The sequence below is a fragment of the Folsomia candida genome, unplaced genomic scaffold, assembly GCF_002217175.1.
Source record: "Folsomia candida strain VU population unplaced genomic scaffold, ASM221717v1 Fcan01_Sc051, whole genome shotgun sequence".
Taxonomy (NCBI): Eukaryota; Metazoa; Arthropoda; class Collembola; order Entomobryomorpha; family Isotomidae; genus Folsomia; species Folsomia candida.
In genome coordinates, this window is record NW_019091243.1 from 1 (window position 1) to 22,372 (window position 22,372).

The 22,372-nt window shown below is 38.1% G+C and overlaps 2 protein-coding genes and 1 long non-coding RNA gene across 3 annotated transcripts; all 3 read right to left on the bottom strand.

Annotated features, from left to right (window-relative positions):
* Positions 1 to 89: 89 nt before the first annotated feature.
* LOC118433406 lies at positions 90 to 2,855 on the bottom strand. The gene is made up of 2 exons (XM_035845323.1): positions 2,294 to 2,855; positions 90 to 1,695 (listed from the first exon to the last, which is right to left on the bottom strand). The coding sequence occupies exons 1-2, from the start codon at positions 2,296 to 2,298 to the stop codon at positions 726 to 728; spliced, it is 975 nt and encodes a 324-aa protein (XP_035701216.1). The 5' UTR covers positions 2,299 to 2,855; the 3' UTR covers positions 90 to 725.
* Positions 2,856 to 15,245: 12,390 nt separating this feature from the next.
* On the bottom strand, positions 15,246 to 16,214 carry LOC110862232. Its single transcript, XR_002549145.2, has 4 exons — positions 16,200 to 16,214; positions 16,088 to 16,112; positions 15,664 to 15,788; positions 15,246 to 15,557 (listed from the first exon to the last, which is right to left on the bottom strand). It is a non-coding gene; the product is annotated as an uncharacterized LOC110862232 (long non-coding RNA).
* A 984-nt stretch (positions 16,215 to 17,198) lies between these two features.
* LOC118433412 (alpha-2B adrenergic receptor-like) lies at positions 17,199 to 20,015 on the bottom strand. The gene is made up of 4 exons (XM_035845334.1): positions 19,461 to 20,015; positions 17,576 to 17,713; positions 17,358 to 17,514; positions 17,199 to 17,302 (listed from the first exon to the last, which is right to left on the bottom strand). Exons 1-4 carry the CDS (start codon positions 20,013 to 20,015, stop codon positions 17,199 to 17,201), a joined length of 954 nt encoding a protein of 317 aa, XP_035701227.1.
* Positions 20,016 to 22,372: the final 2,357 nt, after the last annotated feature.

A 22,372-nucleotide genomic window follows, 5' to 3' on the forward strand; every position in this document is an offset into this window, starting at 1 on the left:
GGGCAAAGTGTCATGTAGTGATTGCTTAATAATTATTAACTGATCGATTTTAACGCTTTAATTAGCTAACCTTGATGTATAACGCAGGTGGTTGGGAATGGACGACTTGTAGAATAAAACTTAATATATGCAACCCTTCCACGTGAGAGGCGATTAGCAAATAAAATTGGTTTAGGTGAAAAATTGCACAATTATAATTTAAATTTAAAGGTCTTAAATTTTATTAAATTTATGAAAAATACAGTGATCTGCGTAAAATAGGGAACAGAAGTAACTTAATTTGAAGATATAATTTTTAACTAATATTTAATGTTATTGTTTCCTATTTACCTTCAAAATTTTCATTTCTTTATCCTCAGAAAAATGTATGAGAAATTATTTCCTCCAATTTCTCCGGAAAAATTCTGACTTTTAATAATAAACAGAGAGACTATTGCCCAAGCGGTTGGTAATTAATAGTCGGATAAATATTAACACTGTCCATATTTAAGAAACAAATATCCGAGAAAATTTAAATATTTAGATTAAGGGATAGATTGTCGAGAAGTGTGCCATGGAAGGTGGACCTTTGAAAAATAAACGTCCGAGAAACGCATGGAAAATGATGGGCCTCGCAGAATTTGGCAAATGGTTTTTGGAAATCAAGTTACTCCGCACAGTATTACTTTCGGTATTAATTTCATTACCGACATGATGATATTTTGGTGTTAGGTTAGAAAATTTGTTTACATTTGGGCAATACCGTCTTGCAGCATCTGAAAGCAGTTAACGTATCCATAAACGGGTACATGATCAGTGACATTGGACGGTGCAATATTTGTGAGGGATCTCGCAGCTAAATTGAACCTTTCCCCCATCACATCTCCCCGCAAGGAGAGTTCCTGCGCGCTGTGTAGCCCTAATAGGAGAGGCCACGGACCAAAAGTCGAGACTAAGAAATCAATCGATGATCCCCTGACACAATGCTGGGTTGGCTTGTAGAACACATTCTTCAATTTGACGTGAAACTCTTCCCCGATATCGAGAGAATAATGGAATCGACCGACGTTTTTATCCTCATAGGTTTTCAACTTGGTATAATTAAAATCTCCACCGACTAAGGCGGGAATTTTTTCCGTGTCAACTAAACCGTCAACGAATTTGAAGAAAGATACATTAAGTTTTCCAAACCTGTCAGCATGCCAACTTATCGCTATAAAGTCAAAATTAGGTGCATTTTTGTGCGTAAGCTTTAGAACACAAAACCTATCGCGTGGCACGTCAACGGCAATATTTGGAATCGTTGCTTGGAGACTGATACCGGTAAATTTTTTGCTGTTAAACAGAATTAATTGCTGGTACGATTTTATCCACCGAAATTTATATTTCAATTGAATAGTTGCTATATGTTTGGCAATATCGGTCCAGCTGCATTCCTGGAGGAAGTAAGTGTCGGCCGGTAAGTCGGAAAATATTGCGGTTAGGAGATGCTTTTTCTGGGCTGCGGACGGTCGGGCGGGTTTATTTGCGTGTGAAATGTTGTAGGTGACGACGGAGAAAGAAATCCCATTGCAAAATTGTAGAACTTCGTCCTGGTGATGTGACATATTTGATAGGTCGTGGTCAGAGAGGGGTATCACTTCCGGTTGTGTAGCTGCGTCTCCGTCAGGTGTTATACGAAGTGTTAGTTGAGTTAGGTCGGGCAGATTAAATACGCTGGTGAATTCAAATAAAATATAGATTTAATTGGGAGCAATCAAAAGCCTGCAATTTTTATAAATAGTTTCAAGAAACATGGTACAATCATTTTTGACCGTACATACGTGGGATGAATGAAGACGTTAAACCCAATAAGTTCTATGAAATTGGTCGTTTTCGTCAAAAAGGGTTTTCAGTTAATCTAGGAAGAATTATGTGTCACAAATGATGATGAACAGGGGATTTTGCACTATAATAATGGACCCACTACACAGTAAGGAGTCGCAAATAAAAATTTGTGGGAGATTTGTTAAATATTCGTTGCGATAATTACACTCAAAATTGGGATAGAAATAATTGTGCGAGGTGTACTTAGGTCTAAAATAAAATAAATTTTTTGTTCATTTTGTAAGTTTTGAAGTTCGAAAACTCGCACATTTCTGGGCGGAATTTGAAAATTGAAATCGTTTTCGGAAGGCAGAGTCTCTACCGTAGAAATGCGTTTTGTAAAAACAATTAAAAATTTGGAAAATCGAAGGAGAAATGGGGTAGCTTTAAATTTCAGAATTTAAAAGATGAACAAAAATTGTAATTAATTTTACATTTGCATACATACCTCATTTTCACTTTCTACACGAAATGGTGGAATCCTGGACGTACGTATTTTATAGCCTTGTTTACGTATGTAAACTAATAATGGTTTAGATACCTATTCTCAAATGGTTAAATTCCGACTGATATTTTATGTAACACAGTTAACTGGCGAACACTGCGGGAGTAAATTTACAAAAAAGTTTTAATTGTATAAAGTAATTCTCGATATTTCTTTTAATGTGTATCTTTCTATGGTTTTGAAATTAGAGATGCATAACAAAAAAGAAGATAAAAGAGCGGAAATGTTCTACTAATAAGATAAAAAGTTTGGCAAGTCAGCTGTGTTTGAGTTGCAAATATTTCATTGCCTAAAACAAACTATGTAAATACTTATGTGTGTAAGGGGATATATATGTTTGCATACTTTACCACGACGTGCACATATGAAGAGGGAAATTTACTTATACCATGCAAGGATACTTGTAAATTACAACCATGCAATATATTCCTGCCCAGGTGTGATGGAGAACAATATCGGGGAACACTTATCCTGACACAATTGATTATGTAAGTACGATACCTTCGTGTGGTTATGGATTTTTGGAAGAGATTTGTTTTTATCTAGTCTCACGAGTATATTACTTATTTGTTACGTACATACCTGTTCACATTAATTCAAATAAATAATGAATGAGGGAATAATTCATTAAATAAATGAATACTGAATGCATAATTTTCGTGATCTCAAGTACCAATTTTTGGTCAAGGCTAATTTGATATATTTTAGTGACTTGGGCTAAACGGAATTGGTTGGAGGAAGATCCAACCTAGTTTCCTCCATCGCATGCCTTTTTCGAAATTGGCCATAGTTATTAAGATATGGTGCGATTTCTAAAATTCAGGTATTAATGCGGACATCCCTCATATTGGCAAGGATTTGTTTTTTATGTGGCCAATTGTTAAAAATTTGCATGGTCGGGGAGCAATTTATTTTTTTAAGAAAATAAAAAAAAAAACATTTACAAAAATGGAATTGTCCGAAGAAATAAATGTATAATATTTATTTACGTATTTCTTGCAAAATTAGTAGCAACTGTACTGTGTAAAATAATGTGCAAAATTGACTGGTAAATTTAGGTGTAAATTAATGAAACTGGGAAAAAAAATATGATTTTTTACAAATTTGTAGAAGCACGTTACCAAAATTGAGTGGTTTTTAGTGAAAAAAGTAGTCCACCGCTATGACGACAACCACTTATTCTGATTTTATTTCCAATTTATTTTTTCTAATGTCAAAATTTACATTTTCATCATTACAACTTTGCCGTTTACCTCAATTTGTCCACGGATACCCGCACTAGCTGTCATGTTCCCTGTAATGCGGAAGGTCAAAGATTTATCCCCGTACTTGACGATAGCTCCAGGGAATCTGGCCACACGCAGTTCCTCGTCCATCAGACTCTCAGACACAGGTTGCCCCTCCACGATATCGTCATAGTAAGTAAGCCGTTGCCCTTTTCCCATCACCTCCACCTCGGCAGTGTAGGGTAGGGTCAGATCTGTGATCCGCTCGTACCAAGCACTGACGGTTACCTATTTTTGGGGACATTTAATCAAAAATTTATACAGGAAAAATACGAAATTTATAATAAAATTTGTAAAAATTTGTAAAAATAATTAACTTACTGAAGTGTATGCCGGAACCGTGACGGTGTGTGAGAGTTCAAATTTTTTTTGCGTTGTTAGTTTCGTATTGGAGTGGTAGTCTGGTCCGAGTTCGAAACCCATCTCTGTTTCTGATCCTCCTAATGGGAAGCCAAACTTTCCGGACACAGTTACTTTTAAGGAAGCTTTGACGGAAACGGAGAATCCTGTCTGGACTTGGTTTTCAATTGTTTGGGAAACCGTGATGGTCCGAGAAACTAGGGCGGGGCTGTCATTTATGATGTCAAGGGTGTCGATGAGGTAAACTTTCTTGGTTTTCTTTGCAATTTCGTCGGCGGGGGGAGGGGTGAAGTGGAAGTTGCGAAATACAGCGGTATACGTGATGTACGGATGGAAGGTTGCTGCAAGTTGGCTGAAGGGACTGGTTATATAATAATTTATACCAATGTCCTGTCCCTCTTCGTTATAAAGTGCTCCAAACACGCCCCTTAAGTCGCCAGGAGAGTCTCCGTAGCTCATGTGGCTTGCGAAGCAGTAGATGTCACGTGCCACACAGGCAGCTACTTTGAATTCTGTGGACCCTGGTTGCTTTGGGCCGAAAGTTACAGGGACGTCATTTGTGGTTCTTCCTACGTATGTACTTGTGTACTTTGTTGGCGTTCATTAGACGGAAAAAATCCGTGTATGGTTTCTCGGTTTCTTGGGATATGCTTTTCAAAATCCAGGTGGAAATTTTTTTGTTATAGTAAGAATCGTGGTCGTTTTTAGAGCAAACCATGTTCAACCTATTTCCAGCGACCATAAAGCAATCTGGATGTCTGTAGTGATGTATTTTGTATGGGGTATTGAGGAATATGCCCCTTTTAGAGATTTGGGTCTGAGGCAGAATCGGTGTATCTTTATACACCGGAGATCCTATGTGGTGGCTGACGGAGCTGAAAATTGAGAGAAATGTGCTTTAAGTCTTGTAAAATATACTATTTACATTGTAAATTATAATATTCTTCTCCTGTCTAGGAGACAGTAGAAAAAGTGGGAAAGGCCGTTTTTCTGGTAAAAATCAATTAGAAAAAAGTGAGAAAATTAAAACAGGACCTGTAAAACTCTATTTACATTCCCTACAAAACTTGTAGGGAAATGTAACCTGCGATGCCCTTGCAGAAAAAGGGCGTCGCACGGACAGAAATTTGTTTCTATGGCTAAAACAATAAAATATAGCTAACCTGCTCAATAGGCGCCAAAAGTCAGGTCCTACTTGGTTTTCTCTAATCTCGGCTTTAATCCACTCCGTAGAGTTCAATTTCTTGATTCCGGCTAGAAGTTCGGTAAACGTTCCCGTATTTTTCGTCTTGATACGTTCGTTTAATTCCTTGTCCAATTGTATAAGAAATTCGTATAGATATTGTAATTTTGTCATTTCTTCTTCAAATTCCTTGAATATTGGAGTCCACGACGGCGAAACCTCGATTCTATTGTTGGGATTATTTGTTAACTTTCTTCCATCAAAAACGATTCCCAGTGGGGCAAATTTGTTCTTAAAAATCTCGTCCTTCTTGTCCTCGTTCTTTTCTCGGTTCAGCAAGTGAAAAGTCTCGTTGGCAATTTTCTCGAATTGAGCCAGTGTTCCAAGGGCAAGGTTGAAATTGGGGGATGCTGCGACTACCTGTGTGAGCTGTTCGGTCGCCATGGAAATATGGACGGTCAGCGAGTTCGGTGGAGGTGGGGCGGGACCATTGGAGATGTTTGAGGGTAGCTTTGTTGGAGCCGAGAGATGAATGAAGATTATTGGTTGGACGGGCTGTAGATGCAGTTTTGAATAAAATTAGGGAATAAAGAAATATGAGGGAGTAAGGTACCTTCTCCACAGTGGCCAAGGATAGCGTCGCCATGGTGATAATGATGAGACGCAACATTCTGCAGGACATAGAAATAAATGGAATATGCAGTGAAATAGTACATAAGATTAAAAATACTAATTGTTATAGAAAATATCCACTACGATATATTTATATTTTCCAAGTTTTTCCGATGACAGCGTTAAGACGGAACACAATTTTTTGCACTGAGTGTAATTTACAATAATAATTGTTGTATACTTACAGAATACTGGGGTACTGCTAGTTCAGTAATTGATGGGAGTGAAGAATCTGAAAGAAAAATTTGAATTAATAATTGTCACTATTGTATTAACGGCATGTTATCATTTATAACTATATTTGGATAAAACAGCAATGAAAAAATAATTATTCTTCGTTTCCAGAATTTAGGAAGCAAAGTTGTTGAATTTTGAAAAATCGAATGGGATACAAACCTGAAATGTCTTCCGAAAATATGGAACTAACTTTTTCAGCAAACTTGAAATAAATTTCAAAATTTGAAAACTTATGACTAGTGCAAGTAAATAATTCCGTTCCAAGTTGAGCTTAGAACTTTACAATGCAAATGCCAAAAAACTAGTTGCCGTGTGCACTTCCTTGAAGTGTTGTTTATAAATTAAAGTGTAAACAACCAGCCACACTTTTATAATGGGTTGATATTGAGCCGGAATTTTACATAAACTTGTATGTGAGCAGATAATTCAAGCAGTTTTTAAAATTGTGGTTCCTGCATTTATCGTGTTTTGTCTTAAAGCCTTTAATAAATTATTTTTGTAGATTATCTTGAGATCCATAATTTTAATGACAATTTGCAATGTTTAAATACATAGTTAAATCGTGCTCTTCTCCCGTAATGGATATTTCTTGACATAAGTGAGAACATCTGGTGGAATATCGTCCTCCGTGACGGTGGCGAGTATCGAATCTTTACTCGTGTTTCTTAAATACACCAATGTCATGGCACTCGTGTCCTGTAAAAGTATTGATTATTGCAACAATAATTTTGAAACTAGAAATAATTTTAAGGTACCCCAACACCACCAAAATTTTTAGAAATTGCTCCATCCTCCGAAATCCTGGTGACTTTGTCGTCATTAAATTCGTACCACTTGCCATCCCCTTTGGGGTCAATGTTGACGTGGTAGTGGCCTGGGTTAAGTTGATAAAGACAATTAACCAAATCCACATTTACCATGCATCTCTGGTGCTGTTATGCTCATGTATAATCAATTACATTCAGGCCCTAAACTAACCAATTTTGTAGGGTGGGCAAACCTAGCGAGGCGCCCCAACCCGCTCGCGCCTTCGGCGCTCGCGATAAGCATTTATATACAACTAAGTGGGATTTGCGTAATTCCAAATAATGCTTCTATTATATATATAAGTTTAAATACTAGCCATAGTAGCCATACGCACAATTACATGTACCGATATAAAGGCAAACAGACATACCTGATCCTTCTAAATTTGGCTATCTGTTTTTGTCTAAATTAAAATTTGTCCAGAGAAAAGCAGGATAAATTTGCTACATGGAAGACCTGTGTTTTCAGTTAGTCTGGGCACATAGTATATCACAAATGCAGTTAAAATAGCTAAGCCTTAGTAATTTTTTCACATTCATTACCACTCTATGGATTTTTTAATTTGAAAATTTATGAAGGGAATTTCATTGTGAAATGCCTAAATGGGATAAGACGAGACTAGCAGAACTCCAAATGTTAGACTCCTCTCGAATTAGTCGATATCTTTTTCCATTATGTCATGAACTGTTGAGTCGTCTAGAATAAATTACGCTTAATATACACTAGTGGAAAATTAACCTGGATACTTTACCGCGTTAGATAGATACTCCAAATTGGATTACCACACTGAATTTAATAACATATACATTCAACGTCGTTATTACAAATAATGCTTGTTACAATACACGTACCTAAAATTTTTAAAAGAATTTAAAAACATTGCTTCATGTTAAGATGAGATGCTCCAATCTTGATAATACCTATTTTAATTTGTTCATTCACAAATTCGAACCTGTATCAATAGTTTTTATCAATAGTTGTTTTTATCAATAGTGACACTTGAGCTCTTCGCGAGATTTTAAAATATTTTCAACTAGAAAGTTTTAAGCCAAACTCTGGAAATTTCAAATTGATTCAACTTTTTTAAATTTTTCACAAATTAAAAAAAGTGAGAACATGTATGTGTAGAATTACTTCCTCCTGATTCTTTGAAAATTCAATTTCCAAAAATTGAGAATGTTGCTATTCTTAGAATTTTTAGGACACAAAATTCAGATAAAACTCGTGCATACGAGATTAAAGCTACATACTCATCTCGAGGATCGAGGTCAATCGAGCTGTCTTCATTTCGGTTCCAGACAATACAGCGATTTTTCACTCGGATCTATCAAAAAATAGAACATAATAGATTCTCTGAGGTACAAATTTTAATCATTCATTATATTCAGAAAGATAATTTTATACTTCAAGTAAATTGGAAGGGGTTATGTAACCTTTCCAGAACAAAGATCCTTGTCTGTATCCTTGTCTGTATCCTGACCTTTGCAGCTTGGAACATCTACGCGTCTGTGTCGAAAAATTCGTGTGGATGGCAAGGAAGTAGTAGTCATACTGTAGTCGACAAAATGACTAAATGACTAGTAAAAATGCAGATTAGCTCTTATGTGACGGGGAAACTCAACAAAATTAGAGATTGTATTCTGTAGAACAGATTTTTATTTTAATATGCTTATGTGCAAAATATTTGATTATATCTAGTGCAAGTTCGGGCGCCTGCCGGCGCCCCTTCAACTCTGGCGCCCCGGGCAATTGCCCTGCTTGCCCGCCCCTAGTTTAGGGCCTGATTACATTTAAAATTACGAGAAGGCCATGATATACCAGTATATCCAGAAATAATAGTCCTCTGGGGTTTCCCATAACTAATAACATTGGAAATTGAAAATAATATAACTTTTCCAATTCAAAACCGATTTTCAAAATTAAAACTGTTTTCTGTAACTTTAGGTCATGGTTACCGAAATGTATTCCAAATTTTTGAAATTTCGACCTAATTGACCTATAATCAAGGTCACTAGGTCAAAAAATGAAAAAAATAATAAAAAAAGTTAAATAAGTGAATTCTTTCCGATATTCAAAATTTTCAAATCTGATGTGACCGCTAAGGTGTCCGGAGTTTATGAACCGGTCAAAGACCCAATGGCGGTGGTTGGGGGTGTGGCTTTCAGCGACTTCTCTGCTGTTGTAGGCATATATGACATGCGACACAAATATTTTTTCAGTGAGAAAATAGCATCCGGATGATGACGTCGAAAAATTAAAAAACCACACCCCCAGGTGGGTGTGGTCTTTAACGCTTTCGACATTATTCAAGTAAACCATGTCGTGCGACGCAAATTATTTTTCAGTGAAGAAAGCCCATCGCGATGGCCATCTCAGATTTTGAAAACCCATACCCCAATGTGGGTGTGGTTTTCGGCGATTTCTTTATTATTAAAGTAAATCTTGTCATCAGATACCAATTATTTTCCAGCAGAGAAATGGTAGTCCGAAGGTATTAAATAATAATAATAATCGAAAGGTTAACGGAACCACACCCATCTGGGGGTGTGGTTTTTTAATTTTTCGACGTAGTTATCCGGATGCTATATTCTCACTGAAAAAATATTTGTGTCGCAAGTCATATATGCCTACAACAGCAGAGAAGTCGCTGAAAGCCACACCCCCAACCACCCCCATTGGGTTTGCGACCAGTTCATAAACTCCGGACACTTTAGTGGTCACATCAGATTTGAAAATTTTGAACTTTGCAAAGAATTCAGTTATTTAATAAATAAATTAAATTAGTTTATTTTCTGACCTTGTGACCTAGATTATAGGTCAATTAGGTCGAAATTTCAAATATTTGGAATACATTTTGGTAACCATGACCTGAGGTTTCAAAAAACAGTTTTAATTTTGAAAATCGGTTTTGAATTGGAAAAGTTATATTACTTTCAATTTCCAATGTTATTAGTTATGGGAAATCCCAGAGGACTATTATTTCTGGACTAGGCGATTTCTTGGTGCCCGTGGCACCAAACAAAGTCCCGTATGTGTAAAAATTTATCTACTCCTCCCGCTAACAAAATACATAATTTGACACTCCCCTTCCCACAACAAAATTTAATTAAAAATTTTAATTTCCATAATAATCTGATGGGTAAATACTTAGAATGCATATTATTAATACTACTATTATTAAATACACTGCATTTATATCTTTTATATACAGATAGGGAAAAATTACTATATAACAGTGAGCCATCTCAGGTTCAAGTGTCTAACGTACACATTACCGTCCAACGCATATATCATTGTTCCAATAGGAGGAACGGGAATTTCGAGGAAACGGCATGCCCCTCCCGACAAATCTACTGCAACCACGCTCATTGGTCTTAGTGGAAATGGAAGGTCAGGGGATGGCCATGCCCCTGCCGACATACCTACCTCAACCACAGTTTGGCCTTTACGCAATGGAAATGTCAAGGGAAGGATATGCCCCTGCCGACAAACCTACTTCAACCAAGTTTTGGCCTTAGTGCAATTGGAATGTCAAAGGAAGGGCATACCCCTGCCGACAGACCTACTTCAACCAAGTTTTGGCCTTAGTGCAATGGGAATGTCAAGGGAAGGACATGCCCCTGCCGACAAACCTACTTCAAAGAGACTTTGGCCTTAGTGCAATGGGAATAGCAAGGGAAGGGCATGCCCCTGCCGACAGACCTACCTCAACCACAGTTTGGCCTTAGTGTAATGGGAATGTCATGGGAGCGTCATGCCTTTCCAGATAAACATAGTGCAACACTCTTTTTTGGTATTAGTGGAAAGAGAAAAAGAAGGCAAAGGCATACCATACCCTTCTCTAAATTTTGTTAGTCGAAATATACGACACTATGTGAATGCCTCTCTTTCCTATCCCCTCAATGTAAAAAATATAGCATTGCAGGGATGCGTTCCAACCCACAGAACTGGGCAAATATATAAGTTAATAATAATAATTCTACCACAACTAAATTTTCAGCCAGCTTCCTTCGAATGTCACGGGCACTGAATGTCGTGACATTGGGTATACATTTAGCCTCAGCTAAAAAGAGTATTAGCAGGAATTGAAATGTATTCCCTACATAAAGTTAATACATTGAAGGGATGCGTTCCGGACAGACGTAATCTTAATAAAATTTAAACTTAATACGTGAAATTTTCATGGAGGGAATAGGTAAACGTGTTGAGAAGGACTAGGGTAACTAAGGGTCGATTTTGGGCCCCCCGGTTTTATTGTTTTATTCTGACGGGTATGATGGGAGAATAACAAATCAATAAGGTAAAGTTGAAAAAAATTACCCGCAACCACTTTTTTCGGTCCGAAATTGAAATCGTCGAAAACCCATTTTTTCGAGCTTCGGCGGGTCATAACCTTAAATATTCACCTTCATGACCTGTTTAGCCGTTTAGTTAACAGTTTATTGCACTTCGTTTCATTTATTTACATGCAATAAGCATCCAGCTGCATTGCTGTGAAACTAAAAGCAAGCTTAACATGACAAGGAGTTATAGGAAGACAATTAAGTTATATTTAAAGCATATTTTATGGTTAGAAGCATGTATTTCGATCTTCGACGATTTTTAGCAAAAAATCGGTGACACACCCCACCCACTATTTTTCTTAGGATGTCTCTACAACATGTTAGGCTACAATTTGAACATGGTCTGATAAAGATTTGCTGATTCTATTACTGCTCAAAATATCAAAATACTAACTTATTGAATATTTTTTATTGTTATTTTACGAACTTCGGCGATTTTTAGAAAAAGAACTATGAGACACCCCACCCCTGATTTTTTGATATGTTACGTGAACATATCGTAGCTATAAAATATGGTCAATAAACGAGGCAAAATCGACATACATGATACAGTAAAATCATAAAAACCTGAAAATTTCTAGCTTTTTTTCGGGAAGATTTAAACATTTAACTTGATAATTTTTGTTCGGTATATTTCCTCGAGTTGAAGTGATACTTTTTAGATACCCCAGATAAGTACCTTCATTTTTTCTATTGGGAAGTTTAAGGTATTTCAATCGGTTTTGAAGATATGACCCGCCGAAGCTCGAAAAAATGGGTTTTCGACGATTTCAATTTCGGACCGAAAAAAGTGGTTGCGGGTAATTTTTTTCAACTTTACCTTATTGATTTGTTATTCTCCCATCATACCCGTCAGAATAAAACAATAAAACCGGGGGGCCCAAAATCGACCCTTAGTTACCCTAGTCCTTCTCAACACGTTTACCTATTCCCTCCATGAAAATTTCACGTATTAAGTCTCCACCACCAACCTCAGTAACTATGTACCATTTTAGCACACAATTAATAACTTCCTCACAAATCTTAACCCACAATCTTATTAGTCACTCTGAACAGCAGAATCATTTATTATTTCAGGCGAAAATTCATGTTTCTCAAATCAATCTGCATATGTCTAAGTTCCGATTAAAGCATGAACTTTCACCCCAGTCTTGCCCGTGCCTTCCGTGAGTGATTCCTTTCTCAATTTAATATGCAAAGCTTAACAATATATAAGTCCTGAAGGCTTGCGTGATAGTTTGTCCTTTAAAAAATTAATATTAGATAGTTCTCGCGTGTGTCTTCAGTAGATAAACAAATATCGTCGGGCATGCCACCGTGTTGCCAACCTCTTTAATTTTACCAGAAGGAAAGTCACAAAATAACCACTCTTCTATCACGAACAATCTAGAATATTCTATAATCTTGCTAAATAGTGGAACACTTTGGACCGATAAACCTGCAATCTTTCAGAACCTAAATATTCAAACAAACTGTAACCGTGGCGACCAACCGTAATAAATACCCTGCCAAGCAAGGTAATAAAACTATAAATTTTAACTTTAATTACTTCGAAAGGTCTCATAATATTTGACAATCTCTCACGATCCATCTATACCGTTTCCAGCTTTCAAAAATTCTACAATATCAAACTTACTTATAGATAAGTGTCCGCAAAATCGTTTCCCCAGAGACAACTCTCTAATGAATCCTACCCTCTATTTAGCATTTTCATTCATTTCCCCTGCCCTGCCAACCACGACAAATACAGTCCCCGCCATGACCAGAATTGGACAATGGTTCGAATCCAGCACAATTGATCTCGTCACTTTACACGATTCCGTAAACTCTGCAGAGTTTAACAACTTCACGCAGCACTTTCCAAATTCTCCATACCTCCTGAGTTTTCTACCCCTGAATCTACCCAGTTGTCCCAAGCCCTACCCACTTTTCCGCCTCAGCAAACACTGGCTCACCGTACTCCTGGTCGATTCATCTCAAAATCAACTAATTGCTGTCAGCCATAAACTTCTTTGTTTGCCCTACCAGTACGCCAGCCCGGAATATTTTCTTTTCTACATGAAAACTGGATACTGCATCCAACCCAGCTCCGACCTCTGCCGATGACATTCAAAATTTTAATAGCTCACCAATCTTATCCAAATCTATGGACAATCTGCATTCCATCTCAGTCTTACCAGATCTCGGATTCATCAACCCTACTAGAGTTTGACAACCTATGGAACTCCTGCAATGGCAACCTTCAAAACAAGCCAGTTTCCGACAGAAACAACTTCGATGCCGCATTCGTCCAGCCTAAACAGGGGAAAACGTGTACTCACACATCCTACGAAGCCATGCACTGTAATGTCCTACCCATCGCGGAAAAACGAAATTTTACCCTCGTCGCCGAGTGGTTTAATAAAAATATCCACCTATTTTGTCTCAGGGAGGATTACGAAATCGACTTGGATCTAAACTTCCTAGCCACCAGGGAATACCATGAGTGGGATTATTTTCCCTCTGTCAGGACCCCTTTCAACTTCTATGTAATCATAACTAAACCAAATTCCCTTAAAGGCTTCCAAGCTCTCATCGAGCCATTTCCAATTGATACTTGGGTCCTTGTTTTGTGCGCATGCGCAATAGTCGCTGTATTCATATACGCAGCCGAGTGTCGGCATGCGGGCAGACTCCTCCTAGTTACGTCTCTACTTCACGACTTCTGGTTCGTCTACTCCATCCTAATTTTTCAAAGCAGTTCGCGCGTTGGTCCTCTCGCGGGTAAATGGGGGTTTAAAGCGATCTGGATAGTTGGGTGTTTTCTACTCTCTACCATAATTATTTCATCACTATACCAAGGCGAACTTTCCACCGCTATGACAACGATAGTCTATCCATTCATCCCCCTCACCTTAGAGGACCTTGCCAAGTCCAGTATTCGCGTCATCACTGCCGGAAGAAAAGAGGAGAAGAGTAACCTAGACATGCAAATTTCTACCGCTAAATCGCACGGTGTTTACGGCCCGAGAGTTTCTGGTTATGTGGAAAAAATTCAGAAACGCATATTTCTACTTAAGGATCCCGCCGATAAAGTAGGAATTCAAATGATCCAAGCTGACAAACTGCTTCAGTACGGAGACGGGGAAGAATTAGCCGTTAAGGGCAACATATTTGCCATCATGGATACCAACTCAAAAACTGCCGTAATGGCTAACGGCATATCCTTATCGCCAGACTTTATTGTTTTCAAGGGTAGAGAGGACTTGGCTTTTGACGAGGACGACATGTGGACTTGGGAGCGCAATTTCTTCACCAAATTGTACAAGAGATCATGGCTAGGACTGGTGGAGGGTGGTTTTTCCGAAAGGTTTAATTATCTTAATATGATAAGCCTAGCAAGATTAAGGATGAGCGAAATGGGGAACTATGGAAGGGAGCATTTCCTTAGGGTTTTGTTTAACGATAGGAAGAACAAGGGGGAGGAAGATTTCTTAAAAATTAATCAGGAATCGATGCTGCCTTGTTATTATTTTTTTCTCTTGTTGCTATCCTTCACTTTAATTACTTTTTTTGTCGAGGTTTGCATCAAATTCAGAAATCGTGTCCGCCATATTAGAAAAGGAAAGGCCAGATTGACCAATATGCGAAAATTCAATTTCTATTTCGTAAAAAACGTTCCCACCCAAGAAAGAAAGCATCAAATTTATAGAATTAGGGTCCTATCATTGCCTCAATAGTCTGCGTTCCGGCACCTATTTATGTAAAGTAAATCTAACCAATGCTTAGATGTTCAATTTCATATTATTCATTGCTTCGGCAATCTATAGAGTGGGATATTTTCATGGCCAACAGTTAACGGTTAATTGGCAGGTTTTTACTAATTATACATAATCAGAGTGGTCTGCCTAAGACTTCACTAAATGTCGCAGACACGAGATATTATTTTAAACTTTACTAACGCTTTATGCCCCAGCCACTGTAATAGGAATAATTTTATGACTAAGTAAATTACGGCGCATTCAACATCGCTTTTCAATGAAGGGCTTTATTCTTCCCAAATTTCATCCTTCCTACATAAATATATCACCTCATCCTCCACCATATACTAATTTCTTAGTTCAAACAACAATACCGCCTCTTCCTATTTGGAAATCCGCACCGTTCAATATTCGCCTCGTAGCGGTGTTCATCGCATTTTGGCCACGGGTTCCCGCACCGAGTCCACACGCATGCATTGGGGTCTTGTCCCTCTACCTGGTCCACCTGCATGATCAAAACTCCCACGAAGAGGACCACCGCCAGAAAGAGGGACTTCAAATTCATTTCACGTCAAATTCCTACAGATTCATCAAAATTTTAAAACCCAGTAAACTATCAGAGTTGAATTTAGCGCGTAAAAATAATTCTCGGCGGGGCGAAATTGAAATATTTTCACAAACTTACCTGCCTGAACAACTCCTTCTGATCAGAATATCAAGTTCGCAGTAGGTTTCCCACTTATTTATTTCCAATTGTGGCGCAGCCTCTCTTTTATACGATTGTAGCCAAAGTACCGCGGATGTCTGTCTCTGCCGCAAAAACATGTCAACAATTTAATTCCTAGAATTGGAACCTTATCTAAATGCCAATTTTCCATTATTCCAGCAGTTTTATTATATTTGAGACTCAAAAATATCATAAAACTGCTTGGATAATCCCCTCTCCAATTATTCTGCCAGACTTATGTTTACCCAACTTCTGCGTCATTAGCTCAAATGCGCACTTGTTTTTCGGAGAACACTAAATATTTATTTATTCACAATAATTTCAGCCATAAATCGGTCTCTCAAAGTTTACCGTGTTGATAAACACTACGCAATACACTTACATAAGTCCACGTCAAGGTTTTTTCCCTTTAAAAGATTTAGAGACCAAATTATTGTACAAGATTTTTAATTACATATTTAATTCAATAAAAATTATAAATTGCTCCGACCTACTTAATTAAAACTTTTCAGAAACTTGCAGAATCTCTCAGAAATAGTGGAATTTTTTCCGAGGTCTCCTCTATCTCGCGACTTTACAAGATAAAGAAATCACGCCACGTATGCAGACACTAACCAAATAGGATCCCAACCTATCCATGAATCAGTACGTAACTTCTCACGTCAACAAAAAGTATGGACTTTATAAATATTAATATATCCACCACTACCATTGATATGTACTAAGGTCAGAAAAAAATAAGGAGAAGATAAGCTGATTCGTCATACTAAACTTGAGATGCCAAATATGAATCTAACTTGCGTAATCCATTCCAGTTTACATACTATCCGCACTCATATTTACTTCAAATCCACATCAGAGTGGAGTCTCAACATTTCTACAAGTATGAAATGCTCACGATAACATGAGTATAATTATTCATGTCCAAGATTTACCGCATAAAATATGATGATCCACTAAAGTTGTCCTTCTCCTTAGAAAGTGCATAGGAAAGTTACGGTAAAACCATCTCGAGCAACAATAGCAAGCCAGCGGTATCTTAATTAAGCAAGATTGCCAATTCTTAACCGATTCTAAACTTACTCCATCAATTAAATGAATCTTAGCCCTAGCATGGATATGTATCGTCGATATTCTGACTACATATTACTTCCAAGTCGGGATAGATTTGCACCCTCACATGAAATAATGCATGGAAAAGTCCTAAATTCGTTTCTCCGCAAATTCAAGGCCTTTCGAGAAATTTACAAGGTCAACAAACCTCCTTTTTTTTAATTATAGTACCATGATTATGTCAACCTCTCGCCAAAACGTGTAAATAAATGCTCCAAGTTTTCTCATTAAATTCCTCGCCGAACATATTCATTTTTCCAACCATCACGTTTCATTTGTTTCACAGAATTATGCAGAACTACCACCACGCCAAATAAAAACATCTCAAAATACCCCATTTGCAAATATTTATTATCCCATTCGCGCCTTATTCAAATTTATCATTCCTTCTTCCCCTTACAAATGACCTCATAATTCCGAAGCATACAATCGTATACTTTCTGAAACGCTGGGCATTTCCCATCCACCTCTATCATATCCGCATCTGCAAAAAAAATATTTGAAATTCCCGCCCAAATTTTAAACTTTTTCCCACCCACCATCTTTCAAACATTTATCCACTCCCGCGATGATTTTATCCTTCGCATCCTCATCTCCCATGGATGTCTTCCTCCCCTCCTTCTTCATCCAGGCCTTATTCAGCTTATTTCCATTCATGGGACCATCCATGTTTCGGTAGACGCAGAGTTTAGCATACTACCAACCAATTTCAAAATAAGTTCCCATTTCCCACCACAAATTTAAAAAAAAAACTTACAAATTCATCCTCCACCATTAAACAATTCGCCGCGGCCAAAACCCCTTTTGTCACCGTTTCTGGCGGGAAAACGACCGATTTCCCATTGCAAGTCGAGTACGTCGCTATCTCCTTATTCACATCGATGCCTCCCCCGACCTGCAAAATTTCAAAGATTTCAAATTCATAAAATTTCCCCAAATTCAAATTTCCCAAACTTACCGATTCAGAGATCGTCACCGCGACGAGGAATGAAATTAAAAAAAAATTTTTTCATTTGCATTGCATTGCATTTTTTTCTAATTTATTTTTCAGTTTCCGATTTTTTTCCTACTACTTGGAAGACCTTTGGAATTAGAATAACGCCAGAACGGATGCCAACTCTGGTTTTATTGGACTTCAAATTTCGCAAGAGTTTTGTAAAACAATGAACTCAGGAATTTCCGAGGTAACTTGCCACACGTAGGCAACTCGACATACAAAACACGACGTCAACGTGGGGTCGTGCAACGAAAATGTGAAAATCTTAGACCACATCAGTCCTCCTAACTGCGCCTGTATTAGTCTCCACCTGAAAAAAAAATCATAGAGAAATTTCTGATATTAATCCTAACCAAATTTATGAAGGCTCCAGTAATAAAAAAATTCCTTACAAAATTTAATTACACTTTAAAACATCCTCTCGTCTCGACATTCAATTAATCACCCAAAACCATTGTTCCGATAGTGGAAATTTTTCAAATTATTGTGTAACCATTCTTTTATGCCATTGTTTGAATTTACCACGTCACGCTTACTTTTGAACATTTCTATTTTTTTCAAAATTTTGTAAAAATTTCGTGTCAGCTATTTTCATGTGTATGTATAACGTATTCTTGAAATTGGTCAAATATTAAATAAAATTTAAAATTAATTTAATTTAATTAAATTTGATACTTTGTCAGTCGGCAATGATGCAAATAAATATAGTAAGTTAAATCTCAAATTCTGACATTTATTAGAAATTCATCAAATTAATGGAGCACCCACAAAATCTGGCATCAAATGCAACCATACAGTACAATAAGACTCCTCACCCTCCACTAATTGCCAAAATAACTACTTCAAGTACCTACATTTACAAATATCTCAAAAACTTAGCAATCAGTTCTTCCTCCTCCTCCTCCAGAACATTACCACCTTAACAAATCCCCTCCTAAAATCAGGGTTACAGTAGGCATAAATACACGGACTACAGGCCGAGTTCGAGTAGCAGATTGCCACCGTTGCCGCCGAAATTAGGGGATCGGGTCGATCTCCTTCCGGAATGAAACCAAGGATGACATACTCCACGGTAAAGGGAAGCCAGGTCACGACGTACGCGCCAATTATTAGTCCCAGCATTTTCGAGGCACGGCGACTCCTTCTCAAACTCGATTCCTCGTCTTCCACGGTTTTTCCAATGATGACACTTGTCCCCCTCTACAAGCCGTGCCCCTTCCCTTGGGGATTGTCACCATGATTCCGCAATTTTTCCAACCTCTGCCGCAACTGTTGGTAGATGGCGGCGTACGTTGATACCAATAAAAATCCGTCACGTTACGGGGCCTGGGGCGATGGAAAGAATTCTAACAGGTCAATAACCTCACAGCTATTTTTTCACGTTCCTCCAAAGATCTTATGTTCCAACACAAATCTCAAGTTCCCCAAAATCCTTTCCCAACAAAGACATAACCACCTAATCGAGGGCTTAATTCTAAAATGTGCAATCTACATCTTAATTTTAAAAAGTGCAAAGTGCCTTCATTTAACACGTGTTTCGAAGGCACTTAGCACCTTTTAAAATTAAGCCAACGATACCCATCACATATGTAAAGCTTATCGGAATCATTAAATTTCTCAATCTCCCCATGCCCCGTAACCCTACCAGTAGCGCCACCGGTACAACGAAACTTCCAAACGCCACGTGGACACTTAACTCCCTCGAAATATTCGACAAGCACATCCCTATCTGCACACTGCGGTCCCCCATTCCCCCCCAATCTCGCATTAATGGCGCGATCAGCCACAACGTCACCGCCCAGAGGAAGCAGATCCTCCTCGCGAAGAAGGGGAAGGTGCGTCTCCTCGTGTACGTCAGGGTGTCAAAGATCACGTGGTATCGATCCATGCTGATCGCGATGAGGTGCAGGACCGACGACATGGTCAGCAGCCAGTCGCCGAGGAGGTAAATCTGGCACCATTCCCTACCCCAGGGCCAGGGGTGCCAGCCAAGCTCTCCAATCATGGTCGGCGCTAGGAAGAGGCCGACTAAAAGGTCCACACCTGCTAGGGAGAGGAGGTAACTATTCTGCGGTTTTCTGACCGGTTTGTAAAACAGCCAGGCTAGCAGAACCAAACCGTTGCCCAGGATGGCAAAGATGCTGATGAGGGTGAGGAAGATTATCAGAGGGATTCTAGCACACGGGGAGAGTTCAGCCATTTGTGTTTCTAAATGATCCTCTTCGTGACTATGACAGAATTGGACGCCCTTAGAACTTCTTGGTTTTCTTAGAGGACTTGACCTGAATAAATGCGAGAAAATATATTTCACAATATTTATTAAATATTTTATTGCACTTTCCGAGCTCGCAGTAACGTTGTTTTTAGTACAAGTTCCAAAGTCAAAACTAAAATCTCCCTGCTGTGGAACACCTCATAATATACCTTACACAAATATGCACGTGTAGCGCCAAGGTGAGACTTGTCACTCAAAATTCACAACACAACTCTGGATGACGTACAAACTCCTGGCTGAATAGAATACCAGTTCCCATCATCCAATTAGCGCCCGGGGAAAAATAAATATTAAATATTCAGCTAGCAGGGTTCCGGAGGAAAATATCGGTTGTAATTATACCCACCTATTTAATAATCCCTGCAGACCCCATTGCGAATAAATACAGTTCAATCAAAGAAATAGACAGACATTACGATTTATAAATTTCCCAACCAATCTATTCAATTTTTTCATGTTTTACTCCGTTATTTTCCACCTTAATTTTCCCGCCATGATGGGATTAACAGGTCGAAATGCCACCCTGCCGACGGATACACGCATTTGTCCCATGGCACAGTTTTATCATTATGTAAGACAACTTTTCATTCCTCGCTCGCAAGATTTAACTTATCCCACGAGTATTCATAATTACCCGTAAGGTTAACATGGGTCCACATTTTAGGGAAGGTACAGCTTTGCAAATTTCTTGCTCAAACAAATCTCGAATTATAGTGAAGATCAAGTCGATTTAATTGATTAGCGCCTGATCACAACCTTCGTCTTGCTCATTACTAAATAAATCACCAAGATTGGCGAGGTCGAGTTTTTCAATGTCAGAGACAAATTAAATCGACACATTTATAAATCTGTACATGACATCAGACAGCGATATTTGCTTTCCAAAGTATTACCATATACATGGGTTGGGTTAAACTAATAACCCACAAAAATCTGGATGTAACATTCATTTTAAACAAATTTGTTCTTTCGAGATTTTGCATATTTCGAAATTCAAAAATGCCAACAAACTCGAATTTTCAAAAATTTTCGAAATTGAATTTTATATTGTAAAGGAATTAAAATTAAGCATCGATGTTTTTGATTTCTCTAATTCTCGCCAAAATTCAAAAGGCTACAGAAATTTGAATATTGGAGATCTTATTTGGAAAAAATTTAAAATCCCGTCACGCGCTCTACTTCTAATATTGAAAAAAACACCAAAATAAGAGTCAGCTTATTCCTAATGATCAACAAATCAAAATTGATCCCATCAAGATGGGAGTTTTAAATGAAAAAACTTTCCCTCTAAGTAGTAGATCTTGTCCTTGAAACTTTTCAAGTTAAATTTATTTTTCTCAATTTAAGCATAGGTTATCATAATATCTTGAATATTATTGTACTTTATTAAAACCGCCTTTCCTTACTGACCAACGCATCTGGTCACTCCTTTCGTGCCGTTCTCAGTATAATCCCTCTCAGGATCAAATCTCGGAGGAAAAGGGTTTCCTGGATAGGTCCATTCCCCCCTGGAAGAACAGTACCGTCGCATAGCCCCCAACAAATAGTAGCCTGGGTCACAACTAAACCACACCATTGTCCCTGGGGTGAAGTGGAAAGTGTTCTTACTGCCATTCCGCGGGGTCGGCAACCATCCACAGGACACAACTTTGACCAGAGATTATTATTTACAAAATTATCTAAACCCTCAACATAATTACAATTTAGTATTCAATTAAGAAAAAACCTGGTTTTAGCCCGTTATTCCTGATGTCGTTGTACTGCCATTGGTACACCTTTGTAAACCAGCCCGCTTCTCTACTCCCTGTAACGGCGTAGTCAAACTTGCATTGATACGAATCCCTGCAATAATCTGACACCATCACTACCGTCAAGTTTGTACGACCCCTAGAATCAAATTTTTGCGTTGAACACGAAAAAACTAAATTTATGCACTTACCCCTTCCCCTGGAGGATTTTCGAGACTTCAAGAGTTGAAACCGGGATAAACTCGGCATCACTGTAATTCCGGCTAGATCTGTGTGGCGGATAAGAAAATAGCGACTCATTCTCGGAAACTTTCCCTATAGAGTAGAAAAAAATAGAAGTTTTGTTTATCTAACCCAGAAACATTATCCAAAATCACTTACAATGTGTTCCAAAATTTTGGTTAAATTGTTCTAAATCATAGCTAATCTCTGTGGCGACCTCTGTCCCGTCTCGCAGCGGAAACTCTCCTTGCCACAAGTTATCCCACTTTCCGAAAAGACCCGTAGTCGAGTTCTGAGAAAGTCAGGGGTTAC